This window comes from Protopterus annectens, chromosome 3.part0, assembly GCF_019279795.1.
Source record: "Protopterus annectens isolate FY-2018-M chromosome 3.part0, PAN1.0, whole genome shotgun sequence".
Lineage (NCBI taxonomy): Eukaryota > Metazoa > Chordata > Ceratodontiformes > Protopteridae > Protopterus > Protopterus annectens.
This window is the reverse complement of record NC_056731.1, coordinates 1,553,472,782-1,553,488,042: the sequence shown is the minus strand read 5'-3', so window position 1 is coordinate 1,553,488,042 and position 15,261 is coordinate 1,553,472,782. Positions and strand designations below refer to the sequence as shown.

General features: G+C 43.0%; 1 protein-coding gene across 1 annotated transcript in view; it reads right to left on the bottom strand.

Annotated features, from left to right (window-relative positions):
- Positions 1-11,638: 11,638 nt before the first annotated feature.
- LOC122797115 (vomeronasal type-2 receptor 26-like) overlaps positions 11,639-15,261 on the bottom strand; it is a 206,376-nt gene continuing 202,753 nt past the window's right edge. The window contains exons 6-7 of the mRNA XM_044065911.1: positions 12,832-13,698; positions 11,639-11,715 (exon numbers count right to left, since the gene is read on the bottom strand). Of these exons, the coding sequence (XP_043921846.1) occupies positions 11,639-11,715; positions 12,832-13,698 (944 nt within the window). The remainder of the gene's footprint in view (positions 11,716-12,831; positions 13,699-15,261) is intronic.

Sequence of the window (15,261 nt, the reverse complement as noted above, 5' to 3'; positions counted from 1 at the left end):
CAGGCAGGTGATGTGATATTATAAACTCAACCTCAGTACTGTTACACAATAGGGCTCACCTTTTATGCTGGCACATGCAACTGTATACAACTGGTATGCCACTGTCCATAGCAGGACATCACTGTATGCCATTCAGGGTATCTGTGTGTGTGACTTACTCTGTCTGTGTCCCCTGTCTCTCTCTCTCTCTCTCTCTCTCTCTCTATCTATGACTGTCTGTCTCTCAGTTCCCCACATCTATGTGTGTGTATGCTTGACATATGTTGTTATCTGTTCCCCATATATATATGTGTGTGTGCATCTGATGGAACAGATGCAGATATATCACATATGGGCCACCTACAGCTAGCTGAGGGTAATCCTGTCTGATGTGTTTGTGTGTGGGGGGGGGCAGCTGAGGGGTACACAGCTGCCTGTATGCATAGACATATATACACAATACAGTCATATATTTTGATGTGGGTTGCAACATGTCCTGTGATTCTCTAAGTGAAGGAACATGCCCAGTGTGACCTTCTATAGTTAGGGTGAGATTCCATTTCAAACACTGGTGTACTCCAGTCCAGGATTTTGTGTGCTACAGCCATATCTCTCAGGAGTACACAGGGGTTTCGTCAGGGTACTTGTTTTGTTTAGCCAACATTTTCTGACATATCTGTAGTCTGAAACTGCAATGCATTGTGTCATTACCTAGTGCCAGACATTGTCAGATCATCATAATGCTTTACCAGAGGAATACTAGTTGTATGATGCATAGACCGATATTATGAGGGCAGCTATGTAAATTCTTGGCCAACAAGGCCATTTGTGAGTTGTGGCTACAGACAGTGTAGTAATGACACACAGCTATGTAAACAGTCCAGCAACCTAGTGATAATCAGGCTTGGGAACTCCTGCTTGTGTGGCATCTTTCTAACCTGAGATGTCATATCCTTGTATGTGCATAGCTCTGACCTGTACATTTTTGGGCAGGTTGTCCAGGTGTTTGGATAGAGGTTTCATCCTTTCTACGTAAACATGTGTTTTTATGGCAAGTTTTTTTACATATGATTGAAGTGTGATGTTACAAAAGAATATAGACATTACTGTTTCAGAATACGTAACCTTCAGATCATTCCTGCTACTGCAAACCCCTCACCCTACAACCTTCCCAGTATGTAAGGGTTATATTTACAACACATACCTATCATTGTGCCTTTGTTCCACTTTTATTTCTGCCTTTGTCCAGACTTCTTGCTGTCAGAGGTTGGGGGTTATGGGTTTGGGTGCAGAGTGCATTCAACTGTGCAGGCATGTCCATTATTTGTAAAAGCAAACAGAAGAAAAAGGATTATTGAGAATGACCCCTGGCAACAGTACCACATAGCACTTATATTCACAAAAGCTGTGGCACCTCTGCTACACATCCTTCAAGATGTCACTAATATGCTTAGCATATTCCACATAGCACTGTGACTTCCAGGTATGTCAGTGGCAGAGCAGTGGGTGTCACTGACATGCATAACAGTTGTGTGGGTATATGGGGGGCACACCTGTCAACTGTGCACATTTGCACAGACTGTGCTGATAGTTGCTTTACATTTTGGTTCCATTTACCATACTATAGTGCCCTATCTTGGGGACTGGAGGCATATCAGTACAGAGCCCAGGTCAAATTGTACTGACATACATTTGAGTTTCAGACTTCTTACCCTTCATAGCCTTACTGCAACTGCGGGTCCTGCTGTGCTATCACTGTTTGAGTCTGTAGGAGGGTTAATTAAACATTGCTGCCATTTGTGTGCCTTTACCAGACATTTATCTGTGGTTTTCTACAGCTGACCTGCTGTGTGGGTGTGAGGGGTGGTTATGGGAACCCACCCTGACATCCATGCCTATGGCCTGTGACCCCCCCCCCCCACTTAGTTGTCCCCACACCTGTACTGCAGTGGGATTTGCCATCTTGGGTACTACTGCATAGTGTGTGGAGGCCAGTTTTGGCCAGATATTTCCTCATGGCCCACATAGCTGTCTGTTGTGTGCTGCTATCAGAGTAGGCCACCCCATTCCCTTGCATGGATGCATCATTACCATAGATATGCTAGCAGAACATACGATTCCATTCATTTATTAAGAAGACTGACTTACTTTGTGCTTGAGGCAGTTATGAGGACAGTGCTTGTGGGCCACCTATGTTTGATGCACACAGTACACTGCCTATACATGGTGATGTATGTGATCCATTTTACTGTGTGTGTGAGTCAGAGAGAGGTGTCAGTCCCTGGGGTCCCTACAGTGTCAGTATGTGTGCTATGCATTGCCTCTTTGCCAAGGCGTGAGCATACTGGACACACCTCCATCTGCCAATGAGGGCAGGCTCAGGAGCCTCCTCCTGTGAGTCCATATGTGCCTGTGGGGACCTTGGCAATGGTGGTGGGCTATGTAGCCATTCCCTGTGCTGCTCCTGCTGCAGCTGCTTCCACAGGATCATGTTGTGTAGTATGGCACATACTATGAACATGTGTGCACATGTGGCTGGAGAGTACTGCAAGGCTCCACCAGATATGTCAAGGCAGTGGAACCGTGACTTGAGCATCCCAAACACACACTCTATAATAATCCTGGTTTCTGTGTGTGCCTCATTATGGCATTCTTGTGTGGGTGTGTGTGCATTTCTGATGGGTGTCATCAGCCATGGCTCCAGTGCATAGCTAGCATCCCCCACCAGATGACCATATAAGATGCCCCCACTGGCAAATACCTGGTACAGCTGTGATGAATGCCAGATGTGGGAGTCGTGATAGCTTCCAAGGCTGCCAGCATACACATTCATGATAATGCCCTGGGCATTGCACATGACCTGGCAGTTGATGGAGGGGAATCCCTTGTGGTTTATGTAGACCCTACCCTGTTCACTGGGTGGTGCTTTGATGTGGATGTGCCTGCTGTCTGTGGCACCCAGTACCTATGGTAATTCTGCTACATGGTGGAAGAGACGCATATTGCTGGTCCTGTCCTCATGGGTGTTGGGGAAGTAAATGTGCTCACCAGCATATGGTAGCATAACATCCAGGAACTGGTGGAGTACCCTGGATACAGATGCCTGTGAAACCCCCATGATTTCCCCAGTAGATCTTTGGAAAGTACCTGTAGCTAGAATTCTTAAGGCTTCAAATACCTTGGTATCCACTCAGATGGGTTCCCCTCTGTTGGTTCTAGCTTTGAGTTGAGGCCGGCACAGCTCAGTGATTTGCTGAAGTATGTCTCTGTCCACCCTGTAGTGCTCTACTATCACCCGTCATGTAGCCCCTGGTAGGTTATCCTGGGTCTGAGCACTCTTCTCCTCCTCCTTGGTCTGTGGTGAATGTCAGCATTATCCTCCTCTCCGCCCTCAGCCTCTAGCACATACTGATGGATCAAAGCAATGGCAGCCCCTAACATTTTTCCAGTTAAAATTCCCCCATATGTATACACAAATGGTGGAGAGTTTGCAGGAAAAAAACAGACTGTAAGGTGTTTCCATACTTTATACTGTGGTGCTGTAGATGCTACCTGTATGATTGGCTGAGTATGATACATTCCAGCTGCCACCTATATTACTCATGGCTTTGATTTGGCCACTGTGAGTGTAAGAGGCATTACTGTTAATTTCTGCCTGATTGCCTTTATTATACTGTTGCCTTTTTTATAATTATTTTTACTTACATCTCATCCCACTTTCAGCTATGCAGCCACCTGCCAGCTGTATTATTATGTGCTTTGCCTGCCCATTGTAAGTTGCAGGAGTACTATATTAGTAATTTCTACTGCATTTCTCCTTTATTGTGCTGTTGCCCTTTAATTTTTTTTTTTTACATCTCCTCCCATTTTCAGCTATGCAGCCACCTACCTTCCAGCTGTATTATAGTGTGCTTTACCTGGCCCATTGTGAGTTGCAAGTGTCCCATATTAGTGATTTCTAAATTATTTCTCCTTTATTGTACCGTTGCCCTTTATTTATTTATTTTTTTACATCTCTTCCCATTTTCAGCTATGCAGCCACCTGCTGGCTGTATTAATGAGTGCTTTCAATGGCCCATTGTGTGTTGCAATATCCCATATTGCTGCTTGTACTGCATTTCCCTTGTTCTGCTGTTTCCTTTTACTTTTCTTATGTCCTTCCTGTTTAATCCCCGGCTCATTTAGCTAGTGTAAACAGCAAGAAATGGCCCTCCCCTGGCTGCGAACACACTCCTCAGTTCATGGAATAAGACTATACAGCCTCAGACACACACCCTCGCTTAGCTGTGCTTAGCTAAGCACAAACCTGGCCAACAGAGCTCCAATCTGCTTACAGCAAGCATAACACACCCCTTTTTCATGTCAGTTGCACCTCCTGTGTTAGAGCACCTACACGGTTAGGTGCAGTGTGACACTTAGGTGAAATTTATGATTCAGTATAAGTCCCCTCATTGACATACCCCACTGCCTTAAGCCCTAGTTACTGCATTATACACGAGCCTTCCCCCTTAGCAACCACTGTTCCCTGCATTGTTTACTTTCTGCATGCCATTGCTTATAATGGCAAAATGCAGAATTCACTACTGTTCATGTTTTCACTCGTAGTTTTACATTTTTGGCCCCATCCCACTACCGTACCACTTCCCATTCACTCAATGCCCGAGATCGGCCCCAAAAAATAAATGAATTACATTTTATTTTTTTGAAGTATGCCAATGACCATATATTTGGCCATTGGTATGCATAACTGCTCTCATACATATTTTATTGAGCACTGACATGCCTCCATTGTGTTTTTTGCAGAAATGTATTTGGTTAGTAACAGAATACATTTCTGCAATTAACACTGTTCCTGCATGCAGACACGGCAGGTTGGTGTATCTCTAAATTAGCTCATTTGCTTGGTTTTCAGCAAATGAACTGATTAGCATCCTGCATGGCTGTCCATGCAGGAACAGTGTTGGGCCGCTCATGCACATTAAAACAGCACTATTGTGGCTCCCAAAGCAGCCATTTTTGGTGTATCTCTAAATTTGCTCATTTGCTTGGTTTTCAGCAAATGAACTGATTAGCATCCTGCATGGCTGTCCATGCAGGAACAGTGTTGGGCCACTCATGCACATTAAAACAGCACTATTGTGGCTCCCAAAGCAGCCATTTTTGGTGCAGGAGCAGCTACACTGCTCCTGCATGGAAAATAATGCTTCATGAATCCCAGGGAAGTTCCTGCACTGTGCTATGTGTTTATATGATGCATTGATCACACTTTTAAGTTTTATGGTATACATATATGAATATATATTTCTTTCTTTTTTTTATTTCTTTCTTTCTTTGCATTTGTTGACCAGGATGATCTGATTAGGCACTGGAGCCTCATAAAAATAGTTACACAGTAATAGAAGTAAGAAGTATCTATAAACAAGTAAAAAAAGCAACTTTGCAAAGATAATTAAAATTGCAAACATATCTTTGTAGTGATAGCCTAGTTAACACCTATGAACCTATAGGATCATCACTGGATCATAGGAAGTTACTAGGCTATTGGCCTCAAGGCCCTTACAAGCCTAGCCAAGAATGTAGCTCATGTTTCAACAAGTCAGCACCCTATGCCACTGTCCAGCAGGGACACAGGTGGAATCCCAGGGGTGTATTTTCTGTTCACCATCCAGTTATCCAGGTTGCGCTTAAAAAGGTTTAATGAGGTATTCTGCTTTACGTGTAGAGGGAGTCTATTCCACAAAAGGAGGAGTCTCTGGGACAGAAATCTGTCCCGACAACAAGTCCAATTGATGTCACAGATCAGGTTGAGGTCATGTGTGTGGGTTACTTGAATAGAGCTTGACTTGCAGATATGCAGCAGTCCCATCAGGGCAGGGTCTGAGATTGCTCTGTATGCCAGACAGAGGTCACCTCTGAGTCTGTAGGAGACTGACTAGAGGGACAGGGCTTTTAGCCTATCTGTGTTGGGTAGATGATGATAGTGAGGAAACTCTGTGGTCTCTCCAGCTGCTGCATGTGCTTTGTGAGGTACATGCTGACAGGGGCATTGTAGTCAATAATGGGTCTTATAAGGGAAGAATACAGGGATGTTATAACCATCTTGTCCCTGGATGAGATACCCTTACTGATGAGATGGGCCATGTAGAAAGCTTTCCGCACAACTGAGGCAATATCGTGGTATCAACCAGGGTGCCCACATCCCTCACAACTGATTGCATGCTTAGTACCTTGCTATCAATGTGATAATTTGTGGGGATGTCACTCTCCCCAAAAGGGATCATGATGCATTTTTGGAATTCAGTTTGAGGCCATGTTTCTGGCACCCAGCTTGCAGTCATCTGCAAACCTGGTCAGCCATAGCCCACTAGATTTGGCCTGCACCTCTTAGAAGTATATCCCAAACAGCAGAGGCCCCAAGACTGATCCCTGGGGTACACAACTCGTTAAGGGTCTACTGCTTGAGGTGGCTTCCCCTATTTTGACTACGTGGGTTCTATCAGTGAACCAGTTTGCTACTCATCATACAGGAAAAGAATCACATAACATGCATGGAACTGCATAAACCACATAGTCAGATGCACATGTAAAAAAATTACATGACATGAATGACTTACTGGCATTAACTCATCAAAAATTGAGAAACTCACTTACAAATGTGCACGTATTGCAAGCAAAACATCTGACAGGTGCTCTTCTTGTGATGTCTCTCTGAAGCATAGGCTCATAATTATATGCTTTGTTTGAAATAGAGCTGAGGCAGTGCTTTGGTAATGTAAGTATAGCCACAATTTCTAACTCCCTATAGACCTCACCCTTAGGTTCATAGGTTGGTACTAGGCTATCAGCCCTAGGGCCTATACAAGCCTAGCCTTAACAATTACCTGGATATTTCTTCACACAATATTTACTTCTCTGGACTCCTGTCTAGCAGGACGACTGACATGATCCCTGGGGTGAATTTCCTATCTCCCATCCAATCATCAAGGTTCCTTTTGAAGAGGGCCAAGGAGGCGCTCTGCTTGACATGTATAGGCAATCTATTCCAGAATATGGGGAGTCTCTGGGTCAGGAATCTATCCCTCCAGCATGTTTTGTTTATTGTGATGACAAGGTTTAGATCCCTGGAGTGTGTGGCTCTGAGGGATTGGGATTTCTTTAAGAGGAGCATGTCCAACAGCTCTGGGTTTGACATGGCCTTGTATGTTAAGCAGAGATCACCTCTGAGTAGACGATATGCCACAGAGTATAGCTGGAGTTTTTTTTAGATGGTCAGCATATGGCATCTGCTTTAGGCCTGCGATTCTTTTAGTGAGGTATTTCTGTGGCCTTTCCAGCTGTTGCAGATGTCTTGTGAGGTACATACCAAATGGGGTATTATACTCTATAATGGGTCTAATGAGGGATGAGTACAGTGGGACAATGACCTCCTTTTTTCTGGATGAAAAGCCCATAGTGATGAGGTGTGCCACATAGAAGGATTTCCTGACTGTTGTGGTGATGTGGTTAATGGAAAGTGAGACCACTGTCCACCTGTGTCCCTAAGTCTCTCATCACACTTTCAATGTTTAGTGTACTGCCACCTATGTGGTAATTCATGGGTACATGTTTTTTTTCCAAAGGGAATAACTATATATTTCTTGGCATTAAGCTTGAGCCCATGGCTCTGGCACCAGGCATCTGTTTCTGTAAGGCCCTTTTGTAGAATATCCACATCATCTGGGGATTCAATAATGGCTCCCAGTTTGCAGTCATCTGCGAACTTTGTTAGCCAGAGTCCCTTAGTGTTGGCCTGTATTTCAGAGAAGTATATGCCAAACGAGAGTGGTCCCAGGACTGAACCCTGAGGTACTCCACTTGTCACTTATCTGGAGCTGGATTTGGAGTCGGCTACTTTTACAGTCTGGGTTCTTTCAGGAAGTCAGTTGGCAACCCATCGAGTGACGTAGGGATTTATGCCCAGCTTAGTATGTTTATCTATGATTCCAGAGTGGGGGATGGTGTCGAAGGCCTTGGCAAGGTCCAGATAGGCTGTGTGGACTGCCTTACCCTCATCCACAGCTCTGGAGAATGATTCAAAAAAGTCAATCAGGTTCAGGAGACAAGATCGGCGTTTCACAAACCCAAACTGGGTGGGGTCCAGTGTTTGAAGGTTGCCAATGTCTTTGTTTATAAGTTCCATGATAATGCGTTCCATGCCCTTGTAGATCAGGCTCATCAGACTGATGGGACGGTAGTTCCTGGGATCCAAGGTGGATCCCCCTTTGTAGAGTGGGATAAGTGTAGCTGTGTGCCACTCAGTGGGCACAAAGCCTGAGGTGAGGCTATGATTAAACATGACACTTAAGTGAGGTGCCAGTTAATTTTGTAGTTCATGTAGTACACAGTCTGTGATGTCATCTGGTCCCATGGATGCTGTATTCTTATCTTTGGAGAGTGTGGTTTCTACCTGTGTGGCCGTGATTACTGGAATTTGGCAATCTTTTGGTATTGAGATGGGCCCTTTAGGGGGTGAGAGTGGGGTGAAGTTGGCACTAAATTGATCTGCCAGGATATTGGCAATATCCTTGGGATCAGTATATTTAATGCCATTTTGTTGAAGCTCAGAACAGATCTGAGCATTGCCATTTAGATTCTTGACATAACTATAGAATGCCTTGTGGTTGTCTTTGGAATCTTTGGCAATTTTATTTTCGTAACTAGCTTTTGAGGATTTTATGAGGGATCTCAGCTTCTTACTGAGGCTTGTGAGGGAGTTTTTTTGCATCCTGGGATTTTCCTCTTTTTTGCAACAGTTTCTTCCTTCTGTTGTATAGTTTGTTTATAGCAGGGGACCACCAGATTGGCTTCCTTTTTTTGGAGGAGAGCATCTTGGTTCTATATGGGATGGCATGATTCATGCAAGAGTGGATGTGCTTGTACAGTGCCTTAGTGTAAGATTCTGCAGTCGAACTGTCAGATCCCGTCTGCATGGGTGTCATGAAGTGTGTCACTTCTGACTTCAGTAGCATGAAGTCGGTTTTGGAGAAGTTTTTAAGGAGGTTTCCTTACTGGGGGGTGGGTTGTGGATGTCAAGGGTGATTTGCTTATGGTCAGACCTGACCAATGAATGGGTGACCACTGGTGTGGAGCATCTATCTCCCACGTTGGTAATGACCAGGTCTAGGATATTGGAGCCCCTGGTGGGACAATGGATTAGTTGACCCAGGGCACTGGAATTTATGAATTCCAAGAACCTTTGGGAAAAGGAGTTGGTACCCGAGTAGTTTCCCAGTTAATGGCAGGGTAGTTGAAATCACCCAGTATTAGGGTGTTTGGTTGTATCTTAATATTTTCCAGTATGTTTAGAAAGGTGTAGTGAGAATCTTGGGGCATGGTGGGGGGATCTGTAGCAAGCTTCAATTTGGATTGCAATCTTACCTAGTGTTAGTTGCACCTGGAGAATTTCAGATGCATTGTGTTGGGCAACTAGCCTGGAGGTGTGAATATCCTTGGTGAATATGGACACTCCTCCACCTTTAGTGTTTCGGTCTTGGTTCTGTGGCCGAAAAGTGTGGTAAGAGTTGTAGCCTGGTATTGCAGGGGTGCTCTCTGGATCCTTGAACCAAGTCTCAGTTAATGCACAGATATAGATGTTCTCCATTTTTAGGAGTGCCTCGAGAGAGTGTATTTTGAGGTTTAGACTTCTAGCATTGAGTAGCATTACCTTCAGATTTTGCATGCTTGTATCTGTTATGGTGGTGGTTTTGTCCCTTGAACCTTGCCTAAAAAAGGCACTATAGGGGTGGCAAGAGCTTTAGCCAGTAACCTGAATCCCAGGGGTGACAGGTGCAGACCATCTCTGGCAAAGCATCGTGGTTTGTCAATCATGTCTTCCCAGGCAGACAGATACTGGATCCCCTTTGAATGACACCAGAAGCTTAGCCAATTGTTGAAGTTAATCATTTTATCCTTACACTGTGGTATCATTCTGGGCAAAGGCAGGATGCTACTCAGGGCTAGGGTCATACCTGCCTAGGCCACATGATCTGAGAGCTCTTCCATGTCTCTTTTCAGGTAGTCCAGAGAGGTACGTCTGAAGTCATTCACTACAGTATGGACAATGACAGAGTTGTATTTGTACTTGTTGTGGAGTGACTTGAGTGCATGCATTATGTGGCAGATCCTGGCACCCGACAGGCAGCTGACTGTAATTTTCTCCTTGTTTAGCCTGGTGAGTGTGACATCAGTGTGCCTGACTATAGAGTCACTGATGACTAAAGTGTTAGGTACATTGTCTTGCCTTAGGGCCTGTTGTTAGGTGGCACACTGGTGTTGTGAGCTATGTGTCACTTTGGTTGTGACTGATGTTTGTTTGCGTTTCAGCTTCGGAGGTCCTTGTTGCTTGGGCAGGTTAATGTTATATGCCTCCACATATGTGGGTTTAGTGTTGCTATGTGTGGGTGTTGATGGTGTGGGTTTTGAAGGGCTATAAGTTGCTTGAGGTGTAGTGCAGGTGTTAACCTTCTCCTCTTGACTGTCTAGCACAATCTTGGCTGGAGAGAGCTTTGCTTCCAGTTTGGCTATGTAAGTGCATCTCTCTCAGGTTGTAGTGTTGGGTGGTAGGAGGAGAGAGTTGTATGTGTACATGAGGCCGTTGCCACATTGCCCCAGAATGCCCAGATTCACCAGGTGGACAGGAGAAATCACTGGAAGCTGACCCTTGGACATGCCTGTTTAGGTGCTTTTTTGTAAAGTATAAGAGCTGTTTTCCCTTACCTTTGCAAGGTACTTTGCAATTAAAGGCCGTTTAGTGGCTATGATTAATTTCTCCTTATTGACAAGCAGAGTTGAGTGCTTGTATCAGTTTCAGGCTTCCTAGTGCTTTCCAGCAGGTTCTAGAGCAAGTGCTAGTCACAGGGGTTCAGATTTTAGAGCTACTACTGAGAAACCAGCTAATTCTAAGAGAAAATTTGAAGAGCAGACTTTCTGGCACCTGGAATAGTTTAACTGTAGCCTCTCGGTGCTGCACAATATGAAAAATGTGCAAACACACATATTTTTAAGCCAGAAAGTTGAATGGGATAGAAATCAGCCTAATTACAGCCACATCCTTCCTGCAAGATGTGTTATAATTCATATGATGTAATTTTATTACTCCATGATTTTTTTTGATAGTGCCAACTAAAGATACCCCTAAAGGGTGCAATTCTTTATATCTTTTATACTGCCAGTTGCATGACATAATGTTTTAGTATTATTTGTTTACTTCTACTGTACCACTTATCATGTAGGTGCATTCTGTTCTTATCCTTTCCTAGCATCTGTAATTACTGCCCATTTTTCTGATCCAAAACCACATGATATTCATATGAAATCAACTCTTTGACAGCCACCTAATGTGCCATTCACTGGAGCCATATATTGTGCAAACAAAGGCAAGCTCCATATCACTTAACTAACACACTGGACTTCTATACAGATAGATAAATAGATTCATAGATTGTTACTAAGCTAATGACCCAGGAGATCTTTCTAAGCCTAGCAAAGATTTAGACTTAGGAATATGCAGGAGATTCATAAGTGTGTGGTTTATGGATGTCTTGTAAGCCAGGCATAGATCACCCCTCAACAATCTACAGGAGACTGAATAGAAGGAAAGGGCTTTAATAGTGACCAGGTATTATACATGGATCAGAGCTGGCTGACCTCTGTGAGCCCTGTCATTGTGCTGTTTATGCAATATCTTCACTCTGCTGAACTGCAAGACCTACATGAACCTATTATGTTATAGATGTACAAAACCATTATTTGGAGTAAACTCACTGGGCCTTTCTTGAAGAGCTTCTCCACTAGTATGCCATGCAGAGACATTAGACTCTTTGGCCAGCAACTGTCCTCAGCACACTACTCTCCATCAGGAAAACAGATCCTTTCAGGAAGTCATGCAACAAGACTGGTGGAGAGCTGGAGACACAGTACTTCTACCAAAACTTGCATTTATGTCTCCATTTTTGGGCCATTCCAACCTATTATCCATGTCACTTCTTACAAAATTGCTTACATTTTGTACTGCCTAACTTGCTGTTACCTCACTTGCCAAAGTGTCCTTATCTGGCATAGTTCCTTCATTCATTTCCTTGACAGGCTTTCATTTCTCTCACTTCTCTTATCCAGTAATACTAGGGGTATAATACATTAAATGCCAAGCTGTACTAAGGAACACCCCTTACAACTGTCAATCTTCTCACACATTTCCCATAATTGTGTTTGTCAACGTTTATTGGAAAACTGCCAAAGTTCTGAATTTAAGGGGGGGGGGGGTCCTGTAAATGTTGTGGCTCTGTTTCCTTCTTTCTTTCTTCACCTAACTAAAGGGAGGATCACTCTAAAGTCTGAGTACCCAACCCCTTACCTTCCAGTACCCCCTCCCCTTGCAAAGTGAATGAAATGCTGATGAAGTCTACATTACTCAAATAGAGAATCTTGATTTCTGAGATAAATTTAATTAAAAATGCTGATAATATTTAATAACTGTTTCAACCAACAAGCAACATACTGAATACATGGAATCCTGACTGATCATAAAGAATAATTAGTGTTGTCATTGAGATCAGAACAGAACTGGATAATTTAATTTTAGAACCTGATGAAACATTACAATATACAAAAGCACACACATTTGTGAACATACATATCTTTATTACAAAAAAAATCAACATAAATGTTTTTATGTCAATTTTAGTGACTGAAGTGAATAAGCCACCTCCACAGGGCACAGGCTCAGTATTTTTTTCATATTTTAATCAGCTCCACTCACATTTTAATTTATCAGTATATACTACTCTGCCTTTCCAACCAGTCTTTCCCTAGTGTTTCTTTCTGGTCTCAACACAATGATGTAACATTTTGGAGAAAATATACACACAAGCATTCCAGCACTAGATGACAATATGGCAAATATTTCTACTGCCACCATATATGTTCCTCTTGCGCTCAAATATGCAGGGATGAAAGACAACCAAACAGTGACAAAAATAAGCATGCTGAATGTGATATATTTTGCCTCATTAAAGGTGTCTGGTAGATTTCTAGCAAAGAAAGCCACTAGAAAGCTTACACTTGCTAGAAAGCCCAGATATCCCAGCATGCACCAAAATGCTGTCATAGAGGCTTCATTACACAGAATTAGTATTTTGCCACTTTCCAATTCTATATTCAGTTCTGGGAAAGGAGGGGCTGTAATTAGCCATGCTGTACATATAGATAGCTGGAGGAAAGAACAGCAGAATATAATGGAAAATGGAAGCTGAGGTCCCAACCACTTTTTCAGTTTGCTTCCTGGTTTAGTGGCCCTGAAAGCCACAATAACAACAGCTGTTTTTGCTAGTACAGTAGAAACACAAATGGAAAAAACAATACCAAACACAACTTGACGGAGCAGACAGCTTGCAGAATTTGGGTGACCAATGAATATCACAGAGGAGAGAAAGCAGAGTGTCAGTGCCCCAAGCAGAATGTAGCTAAGTTCCAGGTTGTTGGCTTTGACTATTGGAGTGTCTCTGTATTTAATGAAAATGAACAGGATAATAGTTGTGATCAAAGAGAAACTCCCAGAACTAGCTGACAATGTTGCTCCCAATGGATCATCATACGAAAGGAACTGGGTGACTTTTGGAATGCAGTTGTTTAGATGAATATTAGGCCATTGATCTTCAGGGCACTTCTGGCAGTCACTAACATCTGCAGGAAAGGAAAATAACTATGTTCAGTTACCAGCATAGACATGTAACCTCAGAGTGGCTTCTAACCATGTTTTAATAAGCAGTTTTGTAACCAATGAAGTACAGCACAGCGTTTATGTTAGTACTGTATTTAAGAGATTATATGAGAAAAATGACATAAAATACAGTGAGATGCTTTGGTATCCATGTATTTTTAATCCTAGAAAACAACGAGTTAGCACAGGCTCAAGTCTGCACAGATTTACTTGAAGGATCTTATTTTATGTTTCATCAATGCTGTCTTGCTACAACATAAAAATATGTAATTACTAATCAGAATGAATAAGTGATAACATGATAATATAGTTTTAGAGCAAGGCATATATCAGAAAATAGACCGCATAACAAAAATGTGTAGAAGAGCTGAGGATGTGTTCATAACAACATTGTGCCTGGCTTCTAAATGTGCTATTCAGAGCAGGATACATATATTATTGAATAAAGCACATAGCAAAACTAAGGAGATGGAAGACATGGAAAGTATTTCTTCATAGCACTATGTCGGCTGGGTGGTAGATCTGCTATTCAGAGCAAGGCATACTTCATAAAAGTGAGCACACAGCAAAGCTAAGGCAGAAACTGTGGATGTATTTAGAATTTTCTCTATAGCAATATGGTGGATGTCTGGTGATTCTAGCATTCTAGGAGCAAAAACTGTGCTAAAGAGATTTTAAGCTGCTTGTAATTGACACATAGGTTCATAGGTTCATAGGTTGGTATTAGGCTATCGGCTCTAGGGACTATACAAGCCTAGCCATAACAATTCCTTGGATATTTCTTCCCACAATATTTACTTCCCTGGACCCCTGTCTAGCAGGGCAACAGACGTGATCCCCGGGGTGAATTTCCTATCTCCCATCCAGTCATCAAGGTTCCTTTGGAAGAGGGTCAAGGAGGAGCTCTGCTTGACATGTATGGGCAGTCTATTCCAGAGTATGGGGAGTCTTTGGGTCAGGAACTTATACCTCCAGCATGTTTTGTTCATTGTGATGACAAGGTTTAGATCCCTGAAGCGTGTGGCTCTGAGGGATTGAGATTTCTTTAAGTGGAGCATGTCCAACAGCTCAGGGATTGACATAACCTTGTACGTTTAGCAGAGATAACCTCTGAGTAGACAATATGCCACAGAGTATAGCTGAAGTTTTTTTAGACAGTCAGCATAGGGCATCTGCTTTAGGCCTGTGATTCTTTTAGTGAGGCATTTCTTTGTGGCCTTTCCAGCTGTTGCAGATGTCTTGTGAGGTACATACCAAATGGGGCATTGTACTCTATAATGGGTCTAATGAGGGATGAGTACAGTGGGACAATGACCTCCTTTTAGCTCAGAAACAAGCAGGCAGTGATACATGTGTCTACCTAGTGATAGAGTTGAGTGGCTGACAACAGAGTGGGGGAAGCAGACTACTGGCTATTTAAAAACAGTAAGTAAAATCCTTGGTACTATGGAAAAAAAATAGGTTTGAATAGGGAATATGTATTAAGAGTGCAGTACTTTGGGTTATCCACCCTACTGTGAGGCCTG